Source organism: Echinops telfairi, unplaced genomic scaffold (genome assembly GCF_000313985.2).
Source record: "Echinops telfairi isolate 266 unplaced genomic scaffold, ASM31398v2 ScPeMD7_7420;HRSCAF=8458, whole genome shotgun sequence".
NCBI lineage: Eukaryota > Metazoa > Chordata > Mammalia > Afrosoricida > Tenrecidae > Echinops > Echinops telfairi.
In genome coordinates, this window is record NW_022111320.1 from 27667309 (window position 1) to 27690817 (window position 23509).

Below are 23509 nucleotides of genomic sequence, written 5' to 3' on the forward strand. Positions count from 1 at the left end.
CGACTGCGTTCAGATCAAGATGGACCAGGAAGGCAGGCTTTGAGATCCTTCCTCTGTCTGCAACTGATGAGTTCGGGGATTCAGCCAGCATTTTGGTCCATTGTGTACGGAGTCAGAGGCTGACCTGACAACTGAAAATATCAATGACACACTTCCAGCAGCAGCAGCAGCAGCCTTGGCTGTGACAATTCCCGAAAGCAGCAAACACAGGGGTGGAGGCAGCTCCCATGACCATGGGGAGAGGAGGGCTGATAGCAGAGAGTGGTTGTACGGTCTTGCAGAGATGCCATTCCAAGATTTGGGGATCAAGGGTAGGCCACCTACCACGTCTATGTCATCTCATGTCACCCACTTCTGTAAGACCTTTTGTTTTAAGAGATTTGAGACTGTCAGTTGAAAAATAAATGTTGAGGATTCTGGGAGGATCTTGTGATATTTTTTCTGCATGAACTGCAAAATAAATGAGGCAAATGAGTTCAGCTACCAAGAACAAGAACAGGAGACAGGAAGCTGACCTGAGTATTTTTGCTTTATTTGATCTAATAAACACTTCTTTATATATAAAAGACAAACTGCATAGCATGAAAATATGTGCTTGAGACATTTGATATAAAAAGTATATAGCATTCACATTCCTATTTTAATACACGATGTGTTTCCTAAAAGAATAGAACGTTCCCTTTATATGTAGTAGTTTTTTTTTAAAAAATCAGTATTTTTAGGAACTACAGAATGTTCTTCCTTGGTCTTTTACCTTGAATAAAGAAAATGTATATAAACAAAACAGGCCACAGTATCATCTGATACAACATTCCAGTTTATGCTGACAATGACACAGACGTGATAAAGCTCTTTCGGATCTTGGAAAAGCCCATCAAAGGACCAGTATTCTAGAAATCCACCACTAGAGGTCACTGAGCAACAGCTACTGAGACAGCCTCAGCAGGCCCTAAGGTGCATGTGGATTTTTCTGCTATTCCATGATGTTGCAGTCAAACTGCCTTGACCTTTCTCAGCGCACCCCCACTGAACAAGGTGCCTAGAAGTCACCTCTCGTGCCAAATTCCGGGAGGTCCCCGAAAGCCTCAATGAGAGGAGACCCTTCCTCAAACCCAAATCCTTGTACTGATTTACTCTGCTGGTCCCTTGCTCCTATTCCTATTTGGCTGAAAATACGTAGCTTCAAAAACCTTTTTTAAAAAGAGACTAGTATTGGCAACAGTAACACTCTTTTGTAGCATAACAAGTTTCCTATGGAGTATTAAAGCTCATTCTTGTCCATGCGGACAATGCCCTAACTACAACTGGGGCTCTTGTCTCCCACAGCCCAGGCCTGGAGAGCAGATTCTGCAAGGGCTGGGCGGGGCGGAGTCGTGGGGAGTCTGGAAACCCCCACAAAACTGCTTGGGGTAAAGAGCAACTAAACAAGCCTGAACATAAAAACAGAGAGGGTTGGGGTCTCCTTTCACAGAGGACCACATCAAGGGGGGTCCCCTTTAGTCTACCAAAAGGTAAACTTCAAGTCTTACACTCAGGTCAGGTCCGAGGGGGGCCATCAATATCATCTTATGCACAGTTCTTAGAAGGAACCTCAGTTAAGGTCAGGTTCATTCCCAAACTGGGGCGTCAGTGGCAGATGCTTACAAGCAAGCAGGGAGGCTGTTTGGTTAACGTGTGCACATACCCTCACTTTGTGAAAGACAGAGATGGGAAGAACTGGAAACCACCTGCCCGCCTTCCTCACCCAGGATTCCTTTTAAGTAAATCCTCCAAATATGTAAGTACTGGATAATGGCTCAATTTTTTTTAAGTGTTATATGGGCCAAACAAAACATATGTTCAGAGAGAAACAGTCCTCCATGTGGCAGTACGGTGTCACGCTGTTACCCTCTAATGAGTGCCCAGGAAAGAGGGCACCCACGACTGTTCACACAGAAAGCTAGGTGTGAACCGCAGGCATGCTGAAGCCTTAAATGTGATGTACTTTAGGGACTGAGGCAAATGGGAAAAAGGACCATTTCTTATTAGTAGACAGGATGGTACATAGAAGACAGCTTTCTAATTCTGTGACCTGGGGAAACTTGTATCCTGAGTTGTCTATGGCTGGTGGAGGCAAAATGTGGGCCTCGAAACGTTTTCAACTCTTTTAAGAGATGTGGCAGAGTTGCTGAGCTACTCTGGCTACACCCCAGCTGTGAAGTTCAAGTGCAACCACCCCACACAGGAGCCCCAAGAACTGTACTGCTGACTGCATCCGTCTCTCCCTCTAGGGGATGGCCAGAAAGGAACCTACGTTCAGGGGATTATGACTTTGCAAAAGCAAGTGCAAGATAGCAATCATTGACTCTGAGTCAAGGAGCCACTCTCCTTGGTGTGGTACAGGCCCCTGCTCGCATCACCAGGGGACCACCCATTGCATCGGTGATTGTCAAGTGCTAATGCTCTCATGAACTGCCTCCTCTCCGCTCGGTTTCAGAGTTCCCCAATGAAACCAATTTCCTGGGCATAGTTCATCTTTTTATCCTTTGTCTCCTTTCAGAGTATGGCTGTATATATAGATATAAACATATATATATCGGTATAGAACATAGCTATTCCATATTTATATACAGGCATTAATAAAGTGCAAATGTTATTAGCTAATGTAAAAACCAATCTCACTTCCTGAGGCAGTGCTAACACAGCTTATGACAATGTCAAAGGCATAGAACGTTTTAGGTCACCCACTTCCTGCTGCGGTCGTTTCTACACATGCTCGCAGCTCTGGGTGACCCCTGGGTTTCCCAGGAGGCATCATTCCAGGGGCAGCTTCTTGCTGCCTCTGTTCTTTGGTGCAAGGCGGTGTGGCCTCTCCGGACTTGGTCCAGCCTGCCCCGAAGAGAACTACTTGGTAGTGTTCAGTGAGCCGTCTTCGGGAATCTTCTCCTCGGAGCAGCTCCTCCCCGAGAGCCTGTCCAGCTGCTCCAGCTCACTGAAGCGCTCTGCCACGCACTGGGCGGTGAGACGGGCCTCGGGGTCATGGTCCCAGCACTCGGTCAGCGTTTCGCACACCATCTGGATGCCCTGCAGGGCGAAAGAAGTCCAGAGGACAGCATGAGTTGGTGGCCTCCAGGGAGGCTGTGGTGGCCTGTCAGACCTTGTTCCTGCAGGGCAGGTTGAGTGTGAATGAAGCTGTGTATCGACAAGTCTGTTTGAATAACCACTAGGCTGGGCAGCCTCTCCTTGGTGGAAAGGGGGACTATGCAGCTAGTGGCTGCCCCAGAGGCCCTCTGTGCCCATGTGCTCTTGTGCCATCTGGTCACCAGAGGTCTTAACAAGTAACACGGTATAAAGAACACTTCCCTCAGCTCCTGGGCACAGAGACATCCCAATCCCTGAAAAGTCAGCATGAGGAGACCCCCAGCACTATCTGTACACCTTTCTATTTTAATAGGGCTGGGTAATCCCCACCCCTGTCACGCTGATGTATGGGCACTGATCTGGTTTCAGTTGGCCAAGTCCATACACGTTCTGTGGAGTGATTCAGTAGAAGCTTACCATGGCTGCCCCAGAGGACCTGGCTGTCCCCCGGTACTCTCCAATATTAGAATGGGCTATGTGAAGCAGTTGTTTTTGTAGGCTAGAAGTGCTTCGCTCTAGGTAATATTATAGGCTTCATAGGGATGGCTGTCTATCAGGGCATCATTTGCAATCGGCTTCTAACCCACCCAGTGCTGCCGCAGAAGAAAGTTCGGGTGATCTGCATGAGCATAGATGATGGCCAGGAAAGCCCCTTGAAGCAGTTCGACTGGACCACATGGGGTTTCCCTAAAGGCCCTGGTCAAAGAGCCCCTCTGGGGAACTGCTGCTCAAGAAAGGGGCGGCATTCTTCTCCTGTTGCCTTCATTTTTATTATGCCTTGTAAATATTTTTTGTTAGCCATGTCAAGCCCTTTTTGAGTGGTCAGGTACTAAATAAAGAGACCACCTGGAAGAAAGAGAGGATGCGCCTGCCAACTAGAGGACCCACAAGTGATCCTTCCTCATGGGTGGCCCTCACAATGGGCAGATAAATCCCACACCATTCCCCAAAGGTGCTACTTCCCCTGTTCATCTGCTCATGCCAATAAATGCCCCGACACACCTAATCCTCTCTTTCTCTCATCTTACCCCGAGTTCATGACATTGAATTAATTGTATAATTCACCTAATTGACGATATTGATGGATGGCCCTGTTAAGAGTGGAGTGTTATTGTTGATACACAAGTAACATTTATTTTATTCTGGCACTGTAATTACAGGCAGTAAATTAAATTAAATATTAAGCATTAACTTGAAATCAATAGGGCAACAAATCTCATTAAGAGAAAAAATGTATTATGTAAATTCATTCCAGAATTTTATCATCATGAATAATGGCTTCATTACAGGAGTGGTACAGCAGAGGAGGAAACAGAGTCTCAAAGAAGCATAATGTGAGCAGCGTCTGGTTTGGGCTCGTGCAGATCCAGCTGTGTGTTTTCTAAGTCAAAGGGGTTGTGTCTGGCACCCTTGGGAAGCCCGACTCCCACAGCCTGGTTCCCTCTTCACTACTCATTGGGGTCTGTCCACTGTGGTGGCTCCCAGCCAGCACTCACCAAGACCCAGGCTTCCCGCTCCATCGGTCTTCCCTGTGGTGCCTGGTCTACTTCTTATCTGAAGTTGCCCTGTCTTTAGGAAAACCCAGGACTTAGCCCTAGCGCTCTCTGGATGAGGAAACGCATCCAAGAGAAGCACTACAAGCTTTCGTCGAGGAACAAGAGGTCCACTTCTGTCTCATTCGTCATTGATGGCTCTCTCCTGGGAGTGACAGATGTTCAGGGATCTCTCGTGTTCTCTGGCAGGCGGACTCTTACTTTCTCCTTTTCCTCCAACCCTCAGACTCATCACAAAATGTTCCTCAAACGAAGAATTTTGTAGGCTGCCTTGTAAGTCCAGAACCCCTGTCCTCCTAGGGCCACCTTAGCCACCATCTCCAAGCCATTAGGATATGCACCCACTCTCCTTTTGCCAGTCTGTCGTTTTGTGGTAGCTTGCGTTTTGCCATGCTGCCAGCGAGTTATGCCACCAGTATTTCAAACACCAGCAGGGTCAGCACAGTGGAGAGGATTCAGCAGGATTTCCAGGAAGACTGGGCTCGTTAGCTCGGGCTGGTGATCTACAGCCCAAGTGAGCTAATGGAAACCCCACGGAGTCTAACAGATGAGTGTCTGACATTGTGAAGATGCACAGTGGCCACACAAATGGATGAGCGCATGCCCAATTCGGAATGCCCGCCCAGGTCCAGGTAACATTTCTTTCTGTTCAGCATTAGTCACCGTCAGTCTAACGCACTGAGAAGGAGCTGATCTCAGCGGGACTCCGTGGGCAGCAGGAGTTGGTCTCTGTGGACAGGCTTCCTACATGTTCACGTGCATTCCCGAGCAGTGGGCTTCCTCCGCTCTCCCACAGGCACACGCACAGGCTTCTCCCTGTCTGCACACAAGGCCTGCCTCCTCCATGGGTGTATGCTTGCCAAAGCCCCATGGCCTCATAAGCCCTGCTGACTACCCAGGCAGCTACATATTTCCTTCTGGAGCTGGAGTTTCCCAGAATAAGGGATTTGTAATCCAGACTGGGATGAAACAAACAGTCCCTATGTAAAGGCATAAAGTGAGAGGTAGAGGCTGCCGACAACAATGGCAGCCTGGAGGATGGAACAAATGCCTTTCACAGGATTTCCGATACACCTTCCCTGAATAATGTGCACACCTATGTTGGAAATTACGGTAACAGGGCCCTGCTAGTTGAGGAACACTTTCTTTACAAGCACAATTTAATAGGGTCCCAAAACACACAGGGGCCTGCCAGCAGCGTTAATGCCCTGGCCCACAATCTTGACCTCCAACCTAGGAGGTGGCTTCCAAGGAATCTAATTCTCCAGGCAAAAGGGCCACCTCTTACCTGGTGGCTGAGCCAGGAGCTGGGGATTTCTGGTCGCCCTCGGTCTCGTAACACATTGTCCTTCATGCTCTCCACACAGGGGTGTTCCCGCACCTTGGAGCCAAAGGGGGGCTCGTAATCTTTCACTTCTGTTGAGGAAGCATAAAAACGAGGGGCAGTAAGAACGGAGGGTGCCGCTGGTGGGAATGAGCATGGGGAAATAAATGCAGGTGGGGGCAGCCGGCAGCACTGAGGCTCCAAATAAATCCAGGATGACTCAAGCCCAATTGTAAAGGCACTCAGCAACAGGAGACGGCAGGAGCAGGGTGGGAGGATTCGAGGGAGGAGACGAGTGCCAACAGGTGAGCACAAAGGACAGAAAAAGATGGCCCGGGTCACCAGCTTATATTTCAATGCGTGCGTTTTCAAGAGGGGTGCTATCCCCATGGGACAAAAATGGGTTTGCACAACAAATGAAGAAAAACAAGCGAACACAGCTATCCGAATGATCTGCGGCCCTGTAAAGGGCCTCACAACAGAAACAGACTCAACAGGAGAGATTCACATCTGGGAGAGGTCAATGATTAGAGGGAAAGTGCCTACAGGGGTCACTGGGAGATAAGAAGGAAAACATGTTGAGAAACACTATTTTGGTGAGAAGGTAGATGATTATAACACTAATAAGCAAAATCTTAAAAGATCATTTGTCTTACATGATATGTGCTATAAAGGAAGTCATGGAGATGACAATATCATCCTTCACTAGGGCTTCAAGTGTGATAGGTAGGATTATTGTACCAATCTGGCCAGTAAACATATGGCGTTAATAAGGTTGTGGTTTAATTGAAGGGCAAAGAGGTAAAGAGAGCCTCGCCTTCCTCTTACTCGCTGATGATCAGACCAGTGTGTGGCTACCTTGGCTAGTACTCTGCCTCAACTTGTGAGCTAAACTACCTGTGGGACACCGAACCGGTGGACTGTGCTGCTATAGTTTGAGGTTCTTTCAAGACCTGCTTCGTCACACTGCTGGTATATACATCACTTGAGCTGGGCACTGGCAGAGCCTGTCATCTGGCTGACTATGGGTGACCTGCTCTGATGTTTGCTGCTTGTGGCCAGACTGCCTATATAGCTCTATAGCAGACTCAGCTGTCTCCTTCCTTGACTTGAACCCAGCAGCCCCTGTGAGTTGAAGGACTGCCAGTGTATTAAATGTCTCGCAGAAGTGAGTTGAACTGAGTCATTTGTACTGCTCTATGGACTAATTAGCTATTTATTTCTTATGTTGTATCTATCTATCTATCTATCTATCTATAAAATCATAAGAGTCCTGGTTTTGTTTCTCTAGCGAACCCTGTCTAACACATCAGTTCTCCACTCGGAGGGCAGATCACCAAGAAATGTCCTCCAACTTCCTCCAAGCTATGGATCAATAGTCTGGGGTAGTGAAATGTATGATATGAGAAATGTATCTCCATAAAGCTGTAAAAAAGTAAAATACAGCAGCACACTAATGGGAGTGGGTGGACAGTACATGGGTCTATGCAGTGTAGGAGAGTTTAAAGGACAGAACACTCTCCTGTACCAAAGCATAGAGGGGTCACGAGGTTGACGTCAATACAGGATCTTTGATCATTTGTTTTAAAATAATCTGGTTTAATAAGTTAAACTTCCATTAGCCTGCCCTTCACAGACTAAAAATTGAAGAAGCTTTCAAAGTGAAATGACATCCTGAAAAGAGATGGCTTATCTGTGTGTGTGTGTGTGTGTGTCCCTCTAGTTCCCTATTTGCATCATGTATCTTCTTTTGTCCTGCTAAAATAGAAGGGCTTCCGTGAGTTTTTATTTACAGTTTTAAATTCAGGAAATTTGGGGATGAAGGATTCCCATTCCCCGAGACACACTCTCCTTCTCTGTGTTCACGTTTGCCTTTTAACCCATTCGCTGAGGGCAAAAGCCTAACTTTGATTTGCATAATATTTACATGATATGTTTCTTTTTTCCACTTTCCTGTCTTTCGCCATACTGTATATTCCTATAAGCCCAAGGCCGAGGCTGAGTTTTATTTTTTAAAATCTTTGATCAATGTCGAAAACTATTCCTTACACGTAAGCATTCGAATAATAAGAATAGGGTTGAATTCAGGGGAAATCAGAAAACTGGAACTCCCAGCTGGTTCATAGGGCTAGTGCACTCTGACCTACATTTTTTCTTCTATTAAAAACAAAAAACAAAACTGAATGACTTCCATTTTCACCTCCAAAGTAGATCTTATAATCTATTTTTATCAGAAAATTGTGCCATGCCTTGAGGTATGCATAAAAGAAGATATTCGTATGACATAATATAAAGCATCCCTTAAACGATGTGCCCTATACAATCTTTTAGCAGCAACAACAGATTTGGTTGATGCCAGTTAGATTCTCCTCACCGAGGCCTTATTATGAACCCAAAAGAGAGCAGTAGGAACAAGATGTTCAAAATGAGGGAGAAGAGCAAAGAAGGGGAAATCGCAAAAACCTATCATCAAAAATGCAAAAGTATATGAGTTAGTTTGGAAAGGGTAATATGCATACATACTAATTTTTAATATGAAATTTTCCAAGAGTTGAAGAAAGGTCAATTTACAATATGCTATACATTTCAAAGTCCCACCTCCACAACTCATCTAAAACACTACTTTAATATGAAGGCATAATCACTGACGATTTCAGTTTGACAGGATGTCAGCCAAGGATCCTCTCAGTCATGCCTGCTTTATACCTGTTTGTGTGCTGGCTGAGGTGCCATCCAATCAGTGCCGACTCCCAGCACCCCTCTGGACAACCGAGCAAACACTGGCCAGTCCCGTGTGTCAGCCTCACAATCCGTGTGACATTTGAGGCCATCATTACGACCACTATGGTCAACCCATATCCTTGAGGGCCAGCTTCCTCTTTGCTGAACCTTTATCAAGCCACGTTGTGCTTTTCTAGGGCATGGCCCCTCCTGATAACCTGCACAGTACAAGGTGGTCTCCCCATCTTGCTAGGCCAGGAAGCATTCTGGTTGTGCCTGCTCTGTTCTCAAGAAAGGTCAGCCATGAACATACATACACACCTACACAAATCAATCAATCAATCAATCACCAATGAGCTAGGTACCTGGGCTTGATTCAGATTCCCAGCATTTCCATTCCCGTTTGTAATATATATTTAAATTTCTTTCCTGTGTTCTAAACATGCATTAAGTGGTGGTTTAGTACTTTAAAAGCTTCTCAAGAAGGGACCACCTAAAGGCCCCCTCTGAGGTCAAGTATAGTTAGCTGAGAAATAAAAAAATACTTCCTTGACTGCTGTCTTTACTAGGAGCAGAATTTGGAGTACGAGGCCCTCAGTGCAAACTGTACCGCAAAGCAATCCACCCAGAGGCAAAGGGGCTGGATGGTTAATCTATCATTGGCCACCGGTAGGCTGCCACACTCTGTAAATCTCCAGGCTAGACGGCTCTCATCAGACAAGGTGAAAAAGGTATTGGTGTGAGCCCTTCATACTCAACACCTGCCACAGCTGGATTCCTATTTTGCAGTGTGCAGAGAGGAGTCCTTGGGAGGGGGTGTGTGCAAATGATTAAGCGCTCAACAACTAACCAAAACATTAATGGTCTGAACCCACTCCGAGGTGCCTGAAATACAGGCCAGGGGATCTGCTTCTGACGGGTCACAGTCTTCAATGCCCCATAAAGAGATTCTACTTCGTAAACACAAGTTGCCATGACCTGGAATCGATCCAGATGTCAACCCTTTCTCTTGTTTTTAACATGTCCAAGCTGAGTCAATGTTGGGCAGATTGTCCATTAGCCTCTCAGTCACAACTGAGTCCCAGCTTTGACATTTGGTTGGGATAATGAGAAAAGGCCAACCACAGGGCAGCACGGCTACGTATGTATTTATTTTTGCTCTCCTGGGCCATTAAGACACTCCCACTCTTACGGTCATCATCCAGACTTGGAGGATGACCATGGGCCATACACCAGCAGCCACTCCCAACTGCGAGCCACTTCCTAACTTTCATGGTTCTTCCAAGAATCCATCAGAGCCCCATGGACTCTCATTTGGCTCAGCAGCAGGTGGAGGCACCTGTATCAGATGGAGTCTGTGCCTTGGAGAGGAAACCAGGAGGACCCTGCCAGCAAGGTAGGTGGGCATGGTCCTCCCAGAGTTAGACCGCAGGCACCCAAACCCACACAGTACTGGGGAGCTGAGCAGAGCAGCTGACCGGCAACCTGTTGGGGGTGGAGGTCCATGCACCCCTGCTTTCTCTCCAGGGCTTCTGGGATCTGCAGGCTGAGATGTTCCCAGCGCTTTGGGGGAAAATGCTCAGTTGAAAACTGCTTATCTTTATCCACAGAGACCCTTACGATAGTGTTTGAAAGGGCATGTAGTTAAAAACACACAATTCCAAAGTCAAATTTGAATACAGAAAAAGCAAATAGTTCCCCTCCGACTCTGGGCCCCTCTTTTCTGTCACAACAGTGGTTTATGTGGAAAAGTGAGCTCAGAGGTAATTAAAATGTTTCTTTTCTTCTTTATAAACAAGTGCTTCTCAATCTGCTCTTTATAAAAGCCTTGGCTTTGTTTTGCTTCTCTGCCCTCTCCCTCTTCATTCTTCAGGGACCCAGTCTGGGAGTCTGGCCCATAAAGCCCAAGGGAAATGAATTACAAGAGAGAGGAAATCCCACCTGGGGCTGTGGCCCATCCAACTGCCCTGAAGTTTCTGACACCTACTCGTAGTTTCGGAGTCTATCACAAGCCTGGCCCTGGCGCAGAGTCTGAAACCAGCAACTGATCCTCAGACCACACCTCAAGGGACTTTGCTCTACAAGTTTTGCCAAAAATATGGACTGCATTTTGACTGAGGGAAAAATACAAGTTATTAAACATGTTTTGAAGGCTTCAAATGAGTCAGACAGAGAATGTTGGAAGAGAGCCTTCCGCAAAGTGATCAACACGTTCATTTTAGAGTTGAGAAAGCTGAGGCCCAACAAAGTTGTGCACTGGATTCTGGGAAGCGTCCTGAGAACAGAATCACTCAGAATCCCTAACTCTGATGAGGCCATTACCCCTTTTAAAGAAGCGGTTCCTTTCGTGAGTTTATGCTCCATCCCCCAGAATAATCACAACGGATGTGCCTCCCTTACCTCATACCAGCTAAAACTGCTAAGTCTTAAGACCAGGGAACCTGTGGGGCTTGTTGGATCTTAGGGTTTCTAATTTTTCAACAAATTATTTTTTTAAATACTGATTCATTAAGAAGAGCAGTTATAAACACCTTTCCTTCAATGCTACTATTTACCAGTAAGAAACCCAACTACAAGTTCATTCTAGAGCTTGGGACAGCAGGTGGCCTCGGTGGTGATAGAGGTGGGGAAGAAGGAGTCTAGCTCACACTCAGCCACGTGGGCAGTAGAGGCCAGGCAGGATTTTCTAGAGTTCTTCTTGGTGTGCTTGATCAAAGGACGATTCACTTTTGGTCTCCCTTCTGAGATAACTAAGGAAACCAAGTTAAGAGGGAAATGGGACTAGTCCCGAAAGAATGCTACACTCGACCGAACTATCATACGAACCTTAAAAAAAAATAAAAGGAAATGCTTCTTAGAAAAAAAGCAAAGAGCTCAGAGCATCAGACTACATTTAGCTTTGTTTTATAAAAGGACCAGGGATGAGGGGTATTATTAGTTGCTTTGTTATCCAGCTCCATCATAAATTAGATAGGAGTAATGGGGGGGGGGGCATGTCATATCTCAGTTCCTGTTTACAAAGACCTAGAAGATTCACATCTGCCCTCTTGCACCACTACTCGGCACCCCATAGAGAGCTACACATACATGATCCAAGCAGGCGGGGAACAGGATGGGAATCCACCCTCCCAGTTGATCCTGAGGAGGAGGTGGGAGTTGGAAGATAAACACACTCATGCCCCTGTGGATTGGGGTACCAGGGTGAGGCGGCGGGTGAGGCGGCGTGGGCTCCAAGAGCTAGCTGGGGTTGTCAGTGGCACTCTAAGTCCCCAGCAGGATCTCCCTCTGGTGGCCCACAGTGGTAACCTGCTTGATATGTAGCATGATTTCCTTCATCTCCTGAATCACTTCCCCACCCTCTGACTGACAATTCCCGAGATCTCTACCTGAAGAAGCGCCTTTCACTAATTCTTGTCCAGGGTCTTCGGGGCACCCAGCTCAGGCAGATGTTCTCCTAGCAGTCTGTAAGGAATGCCAAGCCTCTGTCTCAGCCGTGCGGAATGTTTCTCCGACCAACTTAGTACTTAGTAAGCTGAGCTACCTTCCCAGTTCCTGGAATAGCTCAACCATCTTTTCTCAGAAACTTCCTGACTCCGCTGCTGCTTGAGAACAGCTTTTTGTTCTGCCTCAACCCTCTCCCCACCACTGCCCTACAGTCTTTCTACTGGAGGAAGCTGCTGCAGTGCGTGGGGTTTCTCTCAGGGGCTCCTGGGAGGATGGATGCCTGCCCCCCTTCTCGGTGCCGCCCCACTTGGAGAGCGAGGCTCTGGGACAGAAACCCTAGTCCTCTGAAAGGCAGCATCTGGGACACAGCTGTTGTTTTGATCGCAGTTCCAACTGAACAGTGCAGCAAATTTGTTGACAGTTTTCCCCAAAGCAGTACCCCTGAGTTTTCCTACCAGCTTTCCTCATTATCCTCCCCCGAAAACCAGGAAAAGGCAGTGCTTCGCCTCTGCTCTCTCTTCAGCCCTTCTCTCTCCCCCACCTGCCCCCCTGCTCTTTATTTTCCTCCTCCCCCAGGCCCCCTCTGCTTCCCTTTCTTTCTGGGTCAGTTGCCCTTTCAGGCCACCTCACGGGACTGCAGCAACCTGGCCCTTCACAATGGCACCCTTCTCGACGTTCTCTCCCTTCTCCTGTTCCGTACTCGCTCAGTGTCGGTCTTCAGTGCAAGGCCTCAGTGGTTCGGGATGTGGATGTGGGTTTGCCTGTGGGCCAGCTTCACCTGGGACGACCCAGTTACTATGCTTGCTGTGTTCTCGGAAGGGGGCCCCCGAAAGGGACCCGGCCTTCATAGGCCCTTTATAGGCTTCCCACACGGTACACAAACACTCGCAGGAACATCAAACAGGCCAAGCACGCAGGGACACAGACTGCTTTGTGAAAGAGAACCAGCCCCTGGGCCTGTCCTTGCTGAGTAGTCACTCCATTACCTTCCCTCTTTTTGAAAAAATAAAATAGTAAAACACCAATCATGTCCTTCTAACTGATTCCCTCTTCAAATCACTCTGCCAAACGGGCTTTCTTGACTCTTCAGATGATCAGAGTGAGTGAAATCGCGTCCTCTGCTATGATCTGTCTGTCCCCTTGCCCTACTTTGGAGTCCCTGAGCAGTTACCATGTTCTGGCAGCTATGCACAAAGTGAGAGATTCAAGTCCCCCCAGACGCACCACGTGAGAAAGGCCTGGTAGATGCCCTCCTGAACAAGCAGCACGGAACTGTATGGTGCCATTCTATGTTGACACTCGGGGGTGGTGGTGGTGGTGGCAACAACAAGCCTCTGTCTCAGCCGTGCAGAATGTTTCTCCAACCAACTTAGTAAGCCTGGTAAGGTAATGGGGTGTCTATGGCAACTGGTTTTAACCCTGTTCTGTTTTTCCTTCTAAAAGCACCAACTAGTATATGTCTAAAACCATCCGGCATGCTATATCTGTGTTTCTAGAACGCTACAGCCTCCCTAGGCTCCCTGCTCCTTCCTTGGAAAAATTCACTGGTTTGTTCATCACTGCCCCTTAAACATTTTGAACAATGTCTGTCACACAATAGGGACTCAAGACATATCTAGCTTGAGAATTACTGAATGAATGCATCTTTGGTAAAGTGACAAAATGCCAAAACGTTTTGTCAGGCTGGAAGACACTGAGCCTGTTAGCAGGGATTCACCCAGAGGAGCCGAAACCTTTGATCTAGGGAGCTGCTTCCGTGTGTGATTGTCGTAGTAGGTATTTCTAGAATGGCTCTGATCTGCGTCAACACTCCCGATGCACAGTGGCTTAATGCTAATGCTAACTGCAGCTGCTATGAACTCACCTTCTCCAGAGGTAAGCCAACACTAAAGGTGGGTGTTTAGGGGCCATGGACCAGGGAGTCAGGCAATGGCTTTATTTCTGGCTCCCCAACGTTCTCACAATCCTAAGCCTCAGTGTTCTCATCTGTGAGACTCCACTAATTGCAACATAGATGTGAGGAGCTCTTGGTGGATTCATTGAGGTGATCTATGAAGTAAGTGCTCAACCACAGCACGTGACTATTCCTTGGGACTTTCCTTCATCTGTGTTGAACCCACTTCCAACGGGCACCTTTCCCCCTGTTTGCCTCTCATCTCCCATCACGATAGCCATCTCTGTGCCCAGCACAACCTTGTGCTCAATGGAGCTGGGCCCGCTGGTTTCCGGAGGGTGGGGGTTGCATGTTCTGGTTAGCGAAGAGCATGGCTTCTCCATGGAGAGTTGTGACTTTCTCTTGCTTTCCCTGTGTTGCCCAACACACAGGAGGGGCTGGGAGGGAATGAAGGAACCTCAAGAGGTAAACTCCTGACTTTTCCTCTTCCTCTGAGAGCTCACCTAACTCTACCGCCCAACTCCCTTCAGTCAACCTGGCACTTGATGTCCAGACCCACTGGTTTTTACCTTCTCTGCCTCACTTAGCACAACTGATTTCTAGTCGCCTGTTTCAAATTCTCTTTCCGTGTCCGACCCAGTAAATAGCATGAGGCAAAGCCTAGAAGGCAGAGGTAGAAGTACGACAATGTAGGTGAGCCCAGATGTGCATACAGCTGTGCCAGCCTCATCGTTCATACGAGTCTGAGCTTAGCCTGGGCATGGAATGGAGTCAGTTTCAGGCCGGGGAGCTGGAGTCAGGCTCCTGAAAAACTGTCTCTTAATATTTAATATTTTACTTCATACAGATAGATGGACATCTGTTCCTCAGAATAAATTGGAAGGAATACGAGTTGACCGTGTTGTAAAACGATCGATCTACCGTTCATCATGCTAAGGTAAGCGTATTCCACCTTTCCTTTGCTGAAATGAAACCGTCAGTGAACATTCGTAATTACATGTGCTGTATTTCAAGCCACAAAAGGAAGGTTAGGCAACGTCTTTTCCCAGGCCGCCCTTTCTTAGACTTTATACATTAAAGTCTAACACAAATCCATTAGAGGGAGCTATTATCTATTTTATTTTAGGGTAAGAACTGTATCTCCACATATACTTTTTTTAAAGAAAAGGTCTTTTTGTGTGTGTCAGCAGATGACAAACTCTGTGAGCACAATAGTGTGTCTTTTCACCTGTGTCCACCGCGGTAAGTGTAATGAGAACAAAAACAAGTCATGCATTGTGTGGGACCACTCATCGCCCCTTCCAGGGCAGAGGAGTACTGTCCCTGTATGTTCGTGAGGCTGTAAATCTGAACGGGAGCAGAAAGCCGCATCTTTCTCCCATGGACTGGCTCCTAGGCTCAAACGGCAGCCCAACGCACAACCACTGCACACAGCCCCTTCGCCTTGGCAGAGGAAGGGGAAAAAGCATGGACCACCACTTGAGGGATGCAATTTGTGTCACTGAATGGTGCTTGCAGAAATCACTGGACTGGTACATATTTCTCTGTGTATATTCTCAACTACAGCCACAAAATAAGCTCTCTATATATTTATAAATAACTAAGAAGAAGACAAGCTTAAAACAGGGGCTCACCACATGAGTTCACACAATCAGGCCGAGGAAGGCTATGTAACATCAGTGCGTGCAGCTGGAGCGGAGATGAGAGAAAGAAGACGGTGGGAGTGAGATCAATCGAAACGAGAACCAGGACGACCCCTTCCCTGTTCTCCAAGTGCGTTCTGTTCTTCTCCTAAAGGTTAACAAAGGCTCCCCCCACCCCACCCCGAGTCTGACTGTACAAATGAGATCCTGTTCCTTCCGTGGGAGAACTTGTTTTTACTGTAACTGTTTTTAGATCTTGTGAAAGTTGGTGAACTCGGTTCTTCTCCATTAGCCTGAATTCTTCCACACTCAGCAAATATCAACAGGAAAGGGCTTTAGTCACTGATAACAATGAAAGGCGGGAGCTCACGACGGGCTTAATAAGCTAGCTGCACTGACAGAGGGAGCGTCGGCGACACAATCTCCAGCTCATGTTCACAGAATAACAGGTTTCAAAGGATAGGACAAGACACGGAAATCCAGGTAAATGTATTCTGACAGTGACAGCAGCCTCGTCTCTGATGCAGCTCAGACTGGTTTAAGGTTCATTTTAGAACTGTCAAAGCTTTCAAGCAGAAAATTATCCTCAGTGGCTGAAACTTGGTTAAAGAAATTTCACTGTGCAAGGAAAAACCAAGTTACTTTAGGAACTGCTGGCGGGGAATAAATCCCAGTCAGGAAACAGGAAAATAACAGGGTCAGCCAGACGGGAAGTGCCATCCCCTTCCAGGGCCCCTGGAAATGATGGTTCAGCAAGGTGCACAGTGTCCGGTGGGGGGAGGGAGGGCAGTTCGCCCTGTAGCTAAACATACTCTCAAAGAGATGAGTCATCAGAGAGAGTATAAAAACAAGCAAACAAAAACAACACTGAATCAAGTCGATTCTGATGCATAGTGACAGTCTAGGGCAGAGAGCTGCCTGTGTGGGGTTCCGAGGCTGCGAACCCTTACGAGAGTAGAAAGCCTCATCTCTCTTCCTTGGCCAAGCTGGTGGCTGGGGACTGCTGACCTTTCGGTTCACAGTCCAAAGTGGATACCCTCAGGGCTCCTTCACTGAACCAGGAGAGCGCCAACCAGAGCTACCTTGGACCACGTTTTACGTCAGTTGGCACAGTCACCTTAAGTAACCTGTTGCTGCCTCATCAACTGACCCGTGTGTCCGCAGAGTTTTCAATGGGCTGATTTTGGGGAAGCGGATTGTGAATCTTTCTTCTGCGGTGTTTCTGGGTGGATCTGAGTCTCCTACTTTTACTGTTGATCCCCCCAGGGATTCACGAGTAACCACAGCTATAAACTCCTGGAGATTTATTCTTTTTCGGGGGTTATAATTCAATGCTATTATCATTTTGTTGCTAGATTAATCTCTGCAACCACAACTGGGCAGTTTGAGCAACAAACTAAATAATGAGATCACTGGATTATAACCTTCTAAATAAAAATAATGATGCAGGAATCCATGTTTACATAAATACGTAATTAAATGAATAAAGTATGAGTGGTTCGAAAGAAAGAACAAGAGCTTCCCATTAATTGGCAGAATACCATAAAGGTGTTCTTTTACCCTTGGAGCAGGTAGGGGGTTTGAACTGCTGACCTTGTGATTAGCAGTTCAGTGGATAGCCTACTATACTACCAGACCTCCTGTCCTGGGAAAGACATGCATGTAAATAATGTCCACTCCAGTCACTTGGGAGATCAGGGAACAAAGACTAAAACAATGGCATTCTTACCTACCCTTTATCTTTATCTAGCCTTATTTATATTTTCACTATCACCCGCAACCACAGCTTCTAAGAAGGAACAAGATAATGTGCTCTTTGTAGAGGAAATATCACAGAGGGAATCTGGGGAAGCCATGTCCTATTGCTTCTTAAAGGAGAAGAGAATAGGGGGCTGCACTTGGGGTGGTGTGATGGGAGGAGACCAGGAACAAGTCAGATATACCATTTTGGATTTAAAGTTTGAGAAAGTAGGTCTTAGAATAAGGTGACCACCAGATTTTAACATTGGTAAAGCAGGACAAAAGCGGGACACCATTGATAAAACTCATATCCTGGAGAAATAGCCACATGGCAGCCAAAAAACATACACCCTAGCTTGTTGTGCATTCTTTCCAAAAATCGGGACTTCTTAAAAATGCCATGGGACGCTGGACAAATTGTTAAAAATCAGGACTGTCCCGCCAAAATTGGGAATCAATCCGAGAGGTTTAACCAATGAGAAAATGCTATTCCTCAATAACTTCTCTTCACTAAACTTTTCAAAACTGAAATAAATATGCTCAATTATTCTGCTTGTCTTGCTCAGAAATAAAGTTAAATTCATCTGATCAATAGAAAGCATGCTTATAAGTAGTATTAGTGTGATTCTCTTGCCAGATATGCAAATATCTGAGGAGGGCTGTATCTAATGAAACGTAACTACACTTCAAAAATGGAGAGACCAAGCTTTGTGCTCCAAGCATGATTTTCTGATGGAGAATTTTGGATGTATGTAGCGTAATTACAAATAGTTCCAAACATTCTGTCTAAAATCAGATCTCAATGAGCCTTCCTTGTGGAGTTAACGGTTTCAGAACCCTCTGGAGGCAGGGCTGAAGGAAGCAAGCACATGGTCTCAATTTGAATGGGTCTCCATGCTGTATGGCGATGGCGGTCCGTACATACCTCCCACTGCATTACAGCGCGATGTCATCTCCCAGAGGACAAGCGCCATGGAGTAGACATCTGTCTGCTTGAAGGACTCAACGTTCTCCAGATTCATCCTGGACTCCAGGACTTCTGGGGCCATGTATCGTGCGGTTCCGACCTAAAGGGAAAGCAGCACTGAGGCTCATCATTTGTTCCGGCCGCATTAGTGCTTTCAAACTAGTTGATGCCTACTCTGTCTGTGCAGGTGAGAGCTGCAAAGTCCCAGTTGTTGTTTCAAATAATGAAACCTTTACAGAAAGGCACACCAGTTGCGCTGGTTTTCTTCTAATTGGTTCTATTTCCTGAAAGTGCTTTAAAGGCTAAAAGGAAAGAATGGCAAAATAAAGAAATGCCAAATTCCAGAGCTGGCTCATCTAGCCCCATGATGTGTGTCATCACAATCTTCAATAATGTCCTGACAGTTGTGACATTCTACATGTTTATTTTTGCTTTTGCAAATTAAAAAAAATTTTTTCATTTGTGGAACTCCAAGTTTAAGGTAAAAAATAACAATAATCAGGGCCTCCTTTTTTTTTAAATCATTTAAGAACTGTGTCTTAATCTTCTTATTTGCCCCATAGCACATTCCAGTGTGCTGAGGGTACAGAAGAATTATGTAAAAATCTCTACTGAATTAAGTCAAAATAGCACCACAGCAAGAGAACAACATGGATCATTCTGTAATCTCTTGTGTGCTGCCTGCATACTCTACTCTACTAGACCTGTGCTAATCTCTAGGATCGATCATATACAAACATGGGATCTAATACTTCTTTTGAATCAATCATTTACATGTTTGCATATCAAATCAAACACATATACTGCAATATAAACCCTAACACACACAATGGATTGTAACATCCCCGAGGAAGATCAAGTAGTTTGGAATCACCGTATCACGGAATATTTCTTATTGACATGTAACAGAATCTTTTTTTTCTTTATATCAAATCATTCTATCACTCATTGCCTGACACATGAATCTGTCTGTATTTCAACCAGTTTCCCGCGACACTGCATGTGCTGTCATGAATACAGAGGGATGTCTGCACAGTAAGTGAAAGTTTCTGAAGCATGACCTCCACCTGGTTAGACAAAATAGTGATAACCTTTATCAACTCCATTCTAATCTATAGCCAAGCTTTCTGCGTATAAGCCATGAAGTTCCATCATTCTTAAAGAATGCCTTGGAAATTTCCGATCACTTTTAAGGAGGTCCTTACACTAAAAAAGGTTACATAATAATTTGTGAATGTGTTTCAAGAATTGAATGGTGTATATTCAACTCAATTAAGACTTAGTGGCCAATTTCATGATTCAAAGCTTTGTGGCAGAGGGATGACCAAATGGATATAGATTTAGACTACAAGATCACTTTAAAAATGGAAAAGGAAATTCATATAAATACCCACTCAGTGCAAAGTACAAAGGGTCAAGTATCAATACGCGATGAAAATAATACGAGATAGCATACTGACTATGTGCAAGGCAAAGAGAAAGCATCTGCTAATGGGAAAGGCATGCGGGCTGACTCAGGGACAAACATGCCTGCCCTAAATTGGGGCAGACTTGAGGAATTGGTGAAATGTTGTCCCTTAGCAAAGGCATCCTGGTAGACCAGCAGTTCGCGACCCCTTTGAGGGTCGAATGACCCTTTCACAGGGGTCGCCTGATTCATAACAGTAGCAAAATGACAGTTATGAAGTAGCAACAAAATAGTTTTACGGTTGCGGGGTCACCACAACATGAGGAACTGTATGAACGGGTCGCGGCATGAGGAAGGTTGAGAACCGCTGCAGAACAAATACCCAGGGTACAGCTCTTACTGAGTTGACTAGGCTGAAATACAGATGAAAAGGTAGGGAGGTGGGCGGTGCCAGCAACACGGTAAGGGGGCCCCCAGGTACCCGTTATCACTTACCTGTCCACTGTTGGCCAGGTCGTCCACAGAGAGAGTCGGGTCCAGACGCAAGGAAAGTCCAAAGTCACAGAGACAGCAGGTCAGGTCATTCTTCACGAGGATATTGGAGCTCTTGAGGTCCCGGTGAACAATGGGCATCTTGGGCCTCCCGCAAGGAGTGTGATCACTGTGCAGGTGGGCAATGCCCCGCGCGAGGGAGCTGCCCAGCTGGCGGAGGTCCTCCCAACTGATGACGTGCCGAGTCAGATACTCCTGTAGGTTGCCCTTGGCGTGGAAGGCGGTAATCAGCCAGTACTGCTTCCCCAGCTCGGTCTTGCGTTCCTCGGCTGTCAGGAACTGCAGAATGTTCTCGTGCTTCAGGTTGATGTCCGAGAAGATGTCCTTTTCCGTCTTCCAGGAAGCGAACTCTTCGTAGGGGAAGATCTTGACGGCCACGGTCTCGAACTGCTCGGACGTGTTCTGCTTCAGCTTGGCCTTGTAGACCTCGGCGAAGCGGCCCTTCCCAACCAGCGTGTCCAACTCAATGGGCAGCAGCTCTGTGTTGTGGTTGATGTTGTTAGCGCAGGTGGAGCTGATGTCCGAGCGGTCGTCTTCCAGAATGATGGCGTAATGCTCGCTGAACTCCATGAGCTTCCGCGGTTTGGTGGTGCCGCAGGACGAGCTCAGCTTCTGCTGCCGGTGGACACGGTAGCAGTAGAAGGTGACAATCACCGCGATGGCGATGACCAGCGGCGGCAAGAGGCTGACGCCGGTCACTTGGGCAATGACCAAAAACAAATCTTGGCTGTTGGTGTTATACTCTGATGTGGAAACAGAAAAGGGGAGATCAAGAGCTGAGTTCGGTATGGATTCAGGAAATGGGTTCATACCTCTGGCACCGATGGTATTTATCTGCTGCTTAGTTTTTATAGAGCATATATTTAGGCCAGGGACGTTCATGTGTCCAGTCGGGTCCTCCGTGACTCTGGCTATGCATTCAGTGCCTTATACTCTTCCCTGCACTTCAACTTAAATGCTACTCCTTAGGGAAGCCTAAGGAGACATAGAAGAAACTGTCTTGTTTCATATATTCTTACAGCACACCATACAAGTATATCATCTATATAATTTGGCACCACTTCAAATAAGTAACTATGACTCCACTTACTAGATTCACATCTGTTTCCCCCTACTCGTCTCACCCTCCGCAGAGCAGGACCTCGCTGTGGGCAGGGAGAGCGTCTTACTTCTACATGTCTGTCAGTGGCATGTAGCACAAGGAGGGCCTCAGTACATGTGCAGAACAAATGAGTGAAGCACATATTGTAAAGTATGCGCAGGTTGCAAAGCCCTATGGGAGCTCTGGAGATAGAGGAAAAGGTCTATGGCTCCTGTCTGCCTCCACACAGTACCAAAAAGGTAGCATGTAACAGTACAGAGACTATCACAGCGTTACCAGGGGCTATTCTTCTCTCCGAACCCAACCTTCCCTGCTTTAATCAACAGCCAGGCTTCCAAGAGATAGAAGCTCTGGGCCTTTGGGGGCAGGTGTGCGAGTCTTTGGGAAGGGTCTCTGTAGGAGGAAATTAGCCTGATACCAAAAAACCAAACTGCCAGAGTGCCGATGCAGTTCCTATAAATATTTAGTAGCAACAAGGGAAATATTCCTACCACGGTGAGCAAAGTGGTTAAGCGAGCTTTCTCACCCATTGGATGAATGGAAGAGGATACTTCGCATTCGCCAAGAAGCTACACCAGTACATTCTGGTTCATGGAGTGGTCTTGGTTGGCACTGATTGAATCATTTTCCTCTTGGGATAAAGGATGTGGATGGGAAGCGTTAGTGGACAGGACACAAGGGAGAGGGCAGTCACAGTCCAGGAAGAGCCAGCTGCGAGGCTGCCTCCATCAGTCAAGAAGGCCAGAATTCTACAGCTTTGTAATTCCTCCATCTCCCCTCGAAGGTACTCATTAACACAGGCTCAGGGTCAAGGACTAAGACCTGGTCATTTAACAGGTTGTTCTGGACCTGCCACCCTCCTCAAAGAGGTTATAATCCAGTAGAGGAGTCAGACAGAGAAATGATTAGCAATATATGGCAGTCTGTGATGGGACCTGACTAACAGCAATTTATAAGATGACTTCAAAAAGTTTGTGGCAAAGTGCCATTAGTTTTTAATTCCATTTTCCCACAAACGTTTTGAAGTCCTCTCGTGTTGGTGGAATAGGGGAATAGGGGCCATGAATGGCCAAGTGGCCAGGACTGATGTGAGGTAGTCTCTGAAAGAGGTGAAAGTCAACGAGTAGAAGGAATGTTACCGACGTGAGTTAAGAAGTAAGAAGTATGATCCGTCTGAAGAAGAACAATTCCCCAAATGGCCTACTTTCCACAGGAGGGACAGAAAAGAAAAACATGTGATAAGTAGTCCAGAGTCAGACTGAATGTCAAAGAGGGGTTTTCAATGATTTACTGGCAATGTGCACACCCTTAGACTTTTTACCACCACCACCACCACCACCACCAAAGGATGAAAGTGCACACCAGGTAGAATGGGGTCACGATAAACCCTCAAGGTGAACATTTAAATCGCGTGTGGTGCCATCACTTAAGGTCGTGATGAGAAAAGAAGCTAGTACCATGTCAACTTTGTAGGTTTAATGGTTCACTACTTAAGCTAGTTCTGAGAAGGAAACGCCAGCTTCCTTTAATTATATGTTCTTGGTGAGAAGTTCAAGTGTATAATCTGTATCAGTTCCCCAAAGTGGGCCATATCCCCAATGGGGGGGGGGGTGCATTGGGCCAGGGGTGTGTGTGCAAAAGTAAGTACCTACACTTTAGATGGGTTGGAGGTTATATCACAAAAGTTTTTAATTGGCCGGGGGTGAGGAGCACTGAAAAGTTTTTTTTTTTTTTTTCTTAAAAGGACAGAAGGCCAAATAAGTTTTGGGACCTATGGTCTACATGATGCCACTAAAAAGTGAAAAAGCAATGCCCAAACACCAGAATTTCAGTGAGTAACATGAAAGCATCAACATTTAGGGCAAAAGATACATTAATACATTTAAAAAAATAAAGATTTTTAAAAAGAGATAAAATTTGGTGACAGAATCATAAAAACCCAAATCCTTATTTACACTGGGAGACTTGTTTGGGGACAAAAGAGAAATGGGAGTGAGGGGAGAAGTGAGGGGAAACAAAGTAGGGTTGCAACTGAAAAAGG

The 23509-nt window shown here is 46.4% G+C and overlaps 1 protein-coding gene across 1 annotated transcript in view; it reads right to left on the minus strand.

Moving 5' to 3' along the window:
* Positions 1 to 511: 511 nt before the first annotated feature.
* TGFBR2 (transforming growth factor beta receptor 2) overlaps positions 512 to 23509 on the minus strand; it is a gene marked incomplete at its 5' end in the record, with an annotated part of 97774 nt that continues 74776 nt past the window's right edge. The window contains 4 exons of the mRNA XM_004704046.2: positions 512 to 3063; positions 5962 to 6089; positions 18365 to 18506; positions 20310 to 21109. Coding sequence (XP_004704103.2) covers positions 2884 to 3063; positions 5962 to 6089; positions 18365 to 18506; positions 20310 to 21109 — 1250 coding nt within the window. The remainder of the gene's footprint in view (positions 3064 to 5961; positions 6090 to 18364; positions 18507 to 20309; positions 21110 to 23509) is intronic.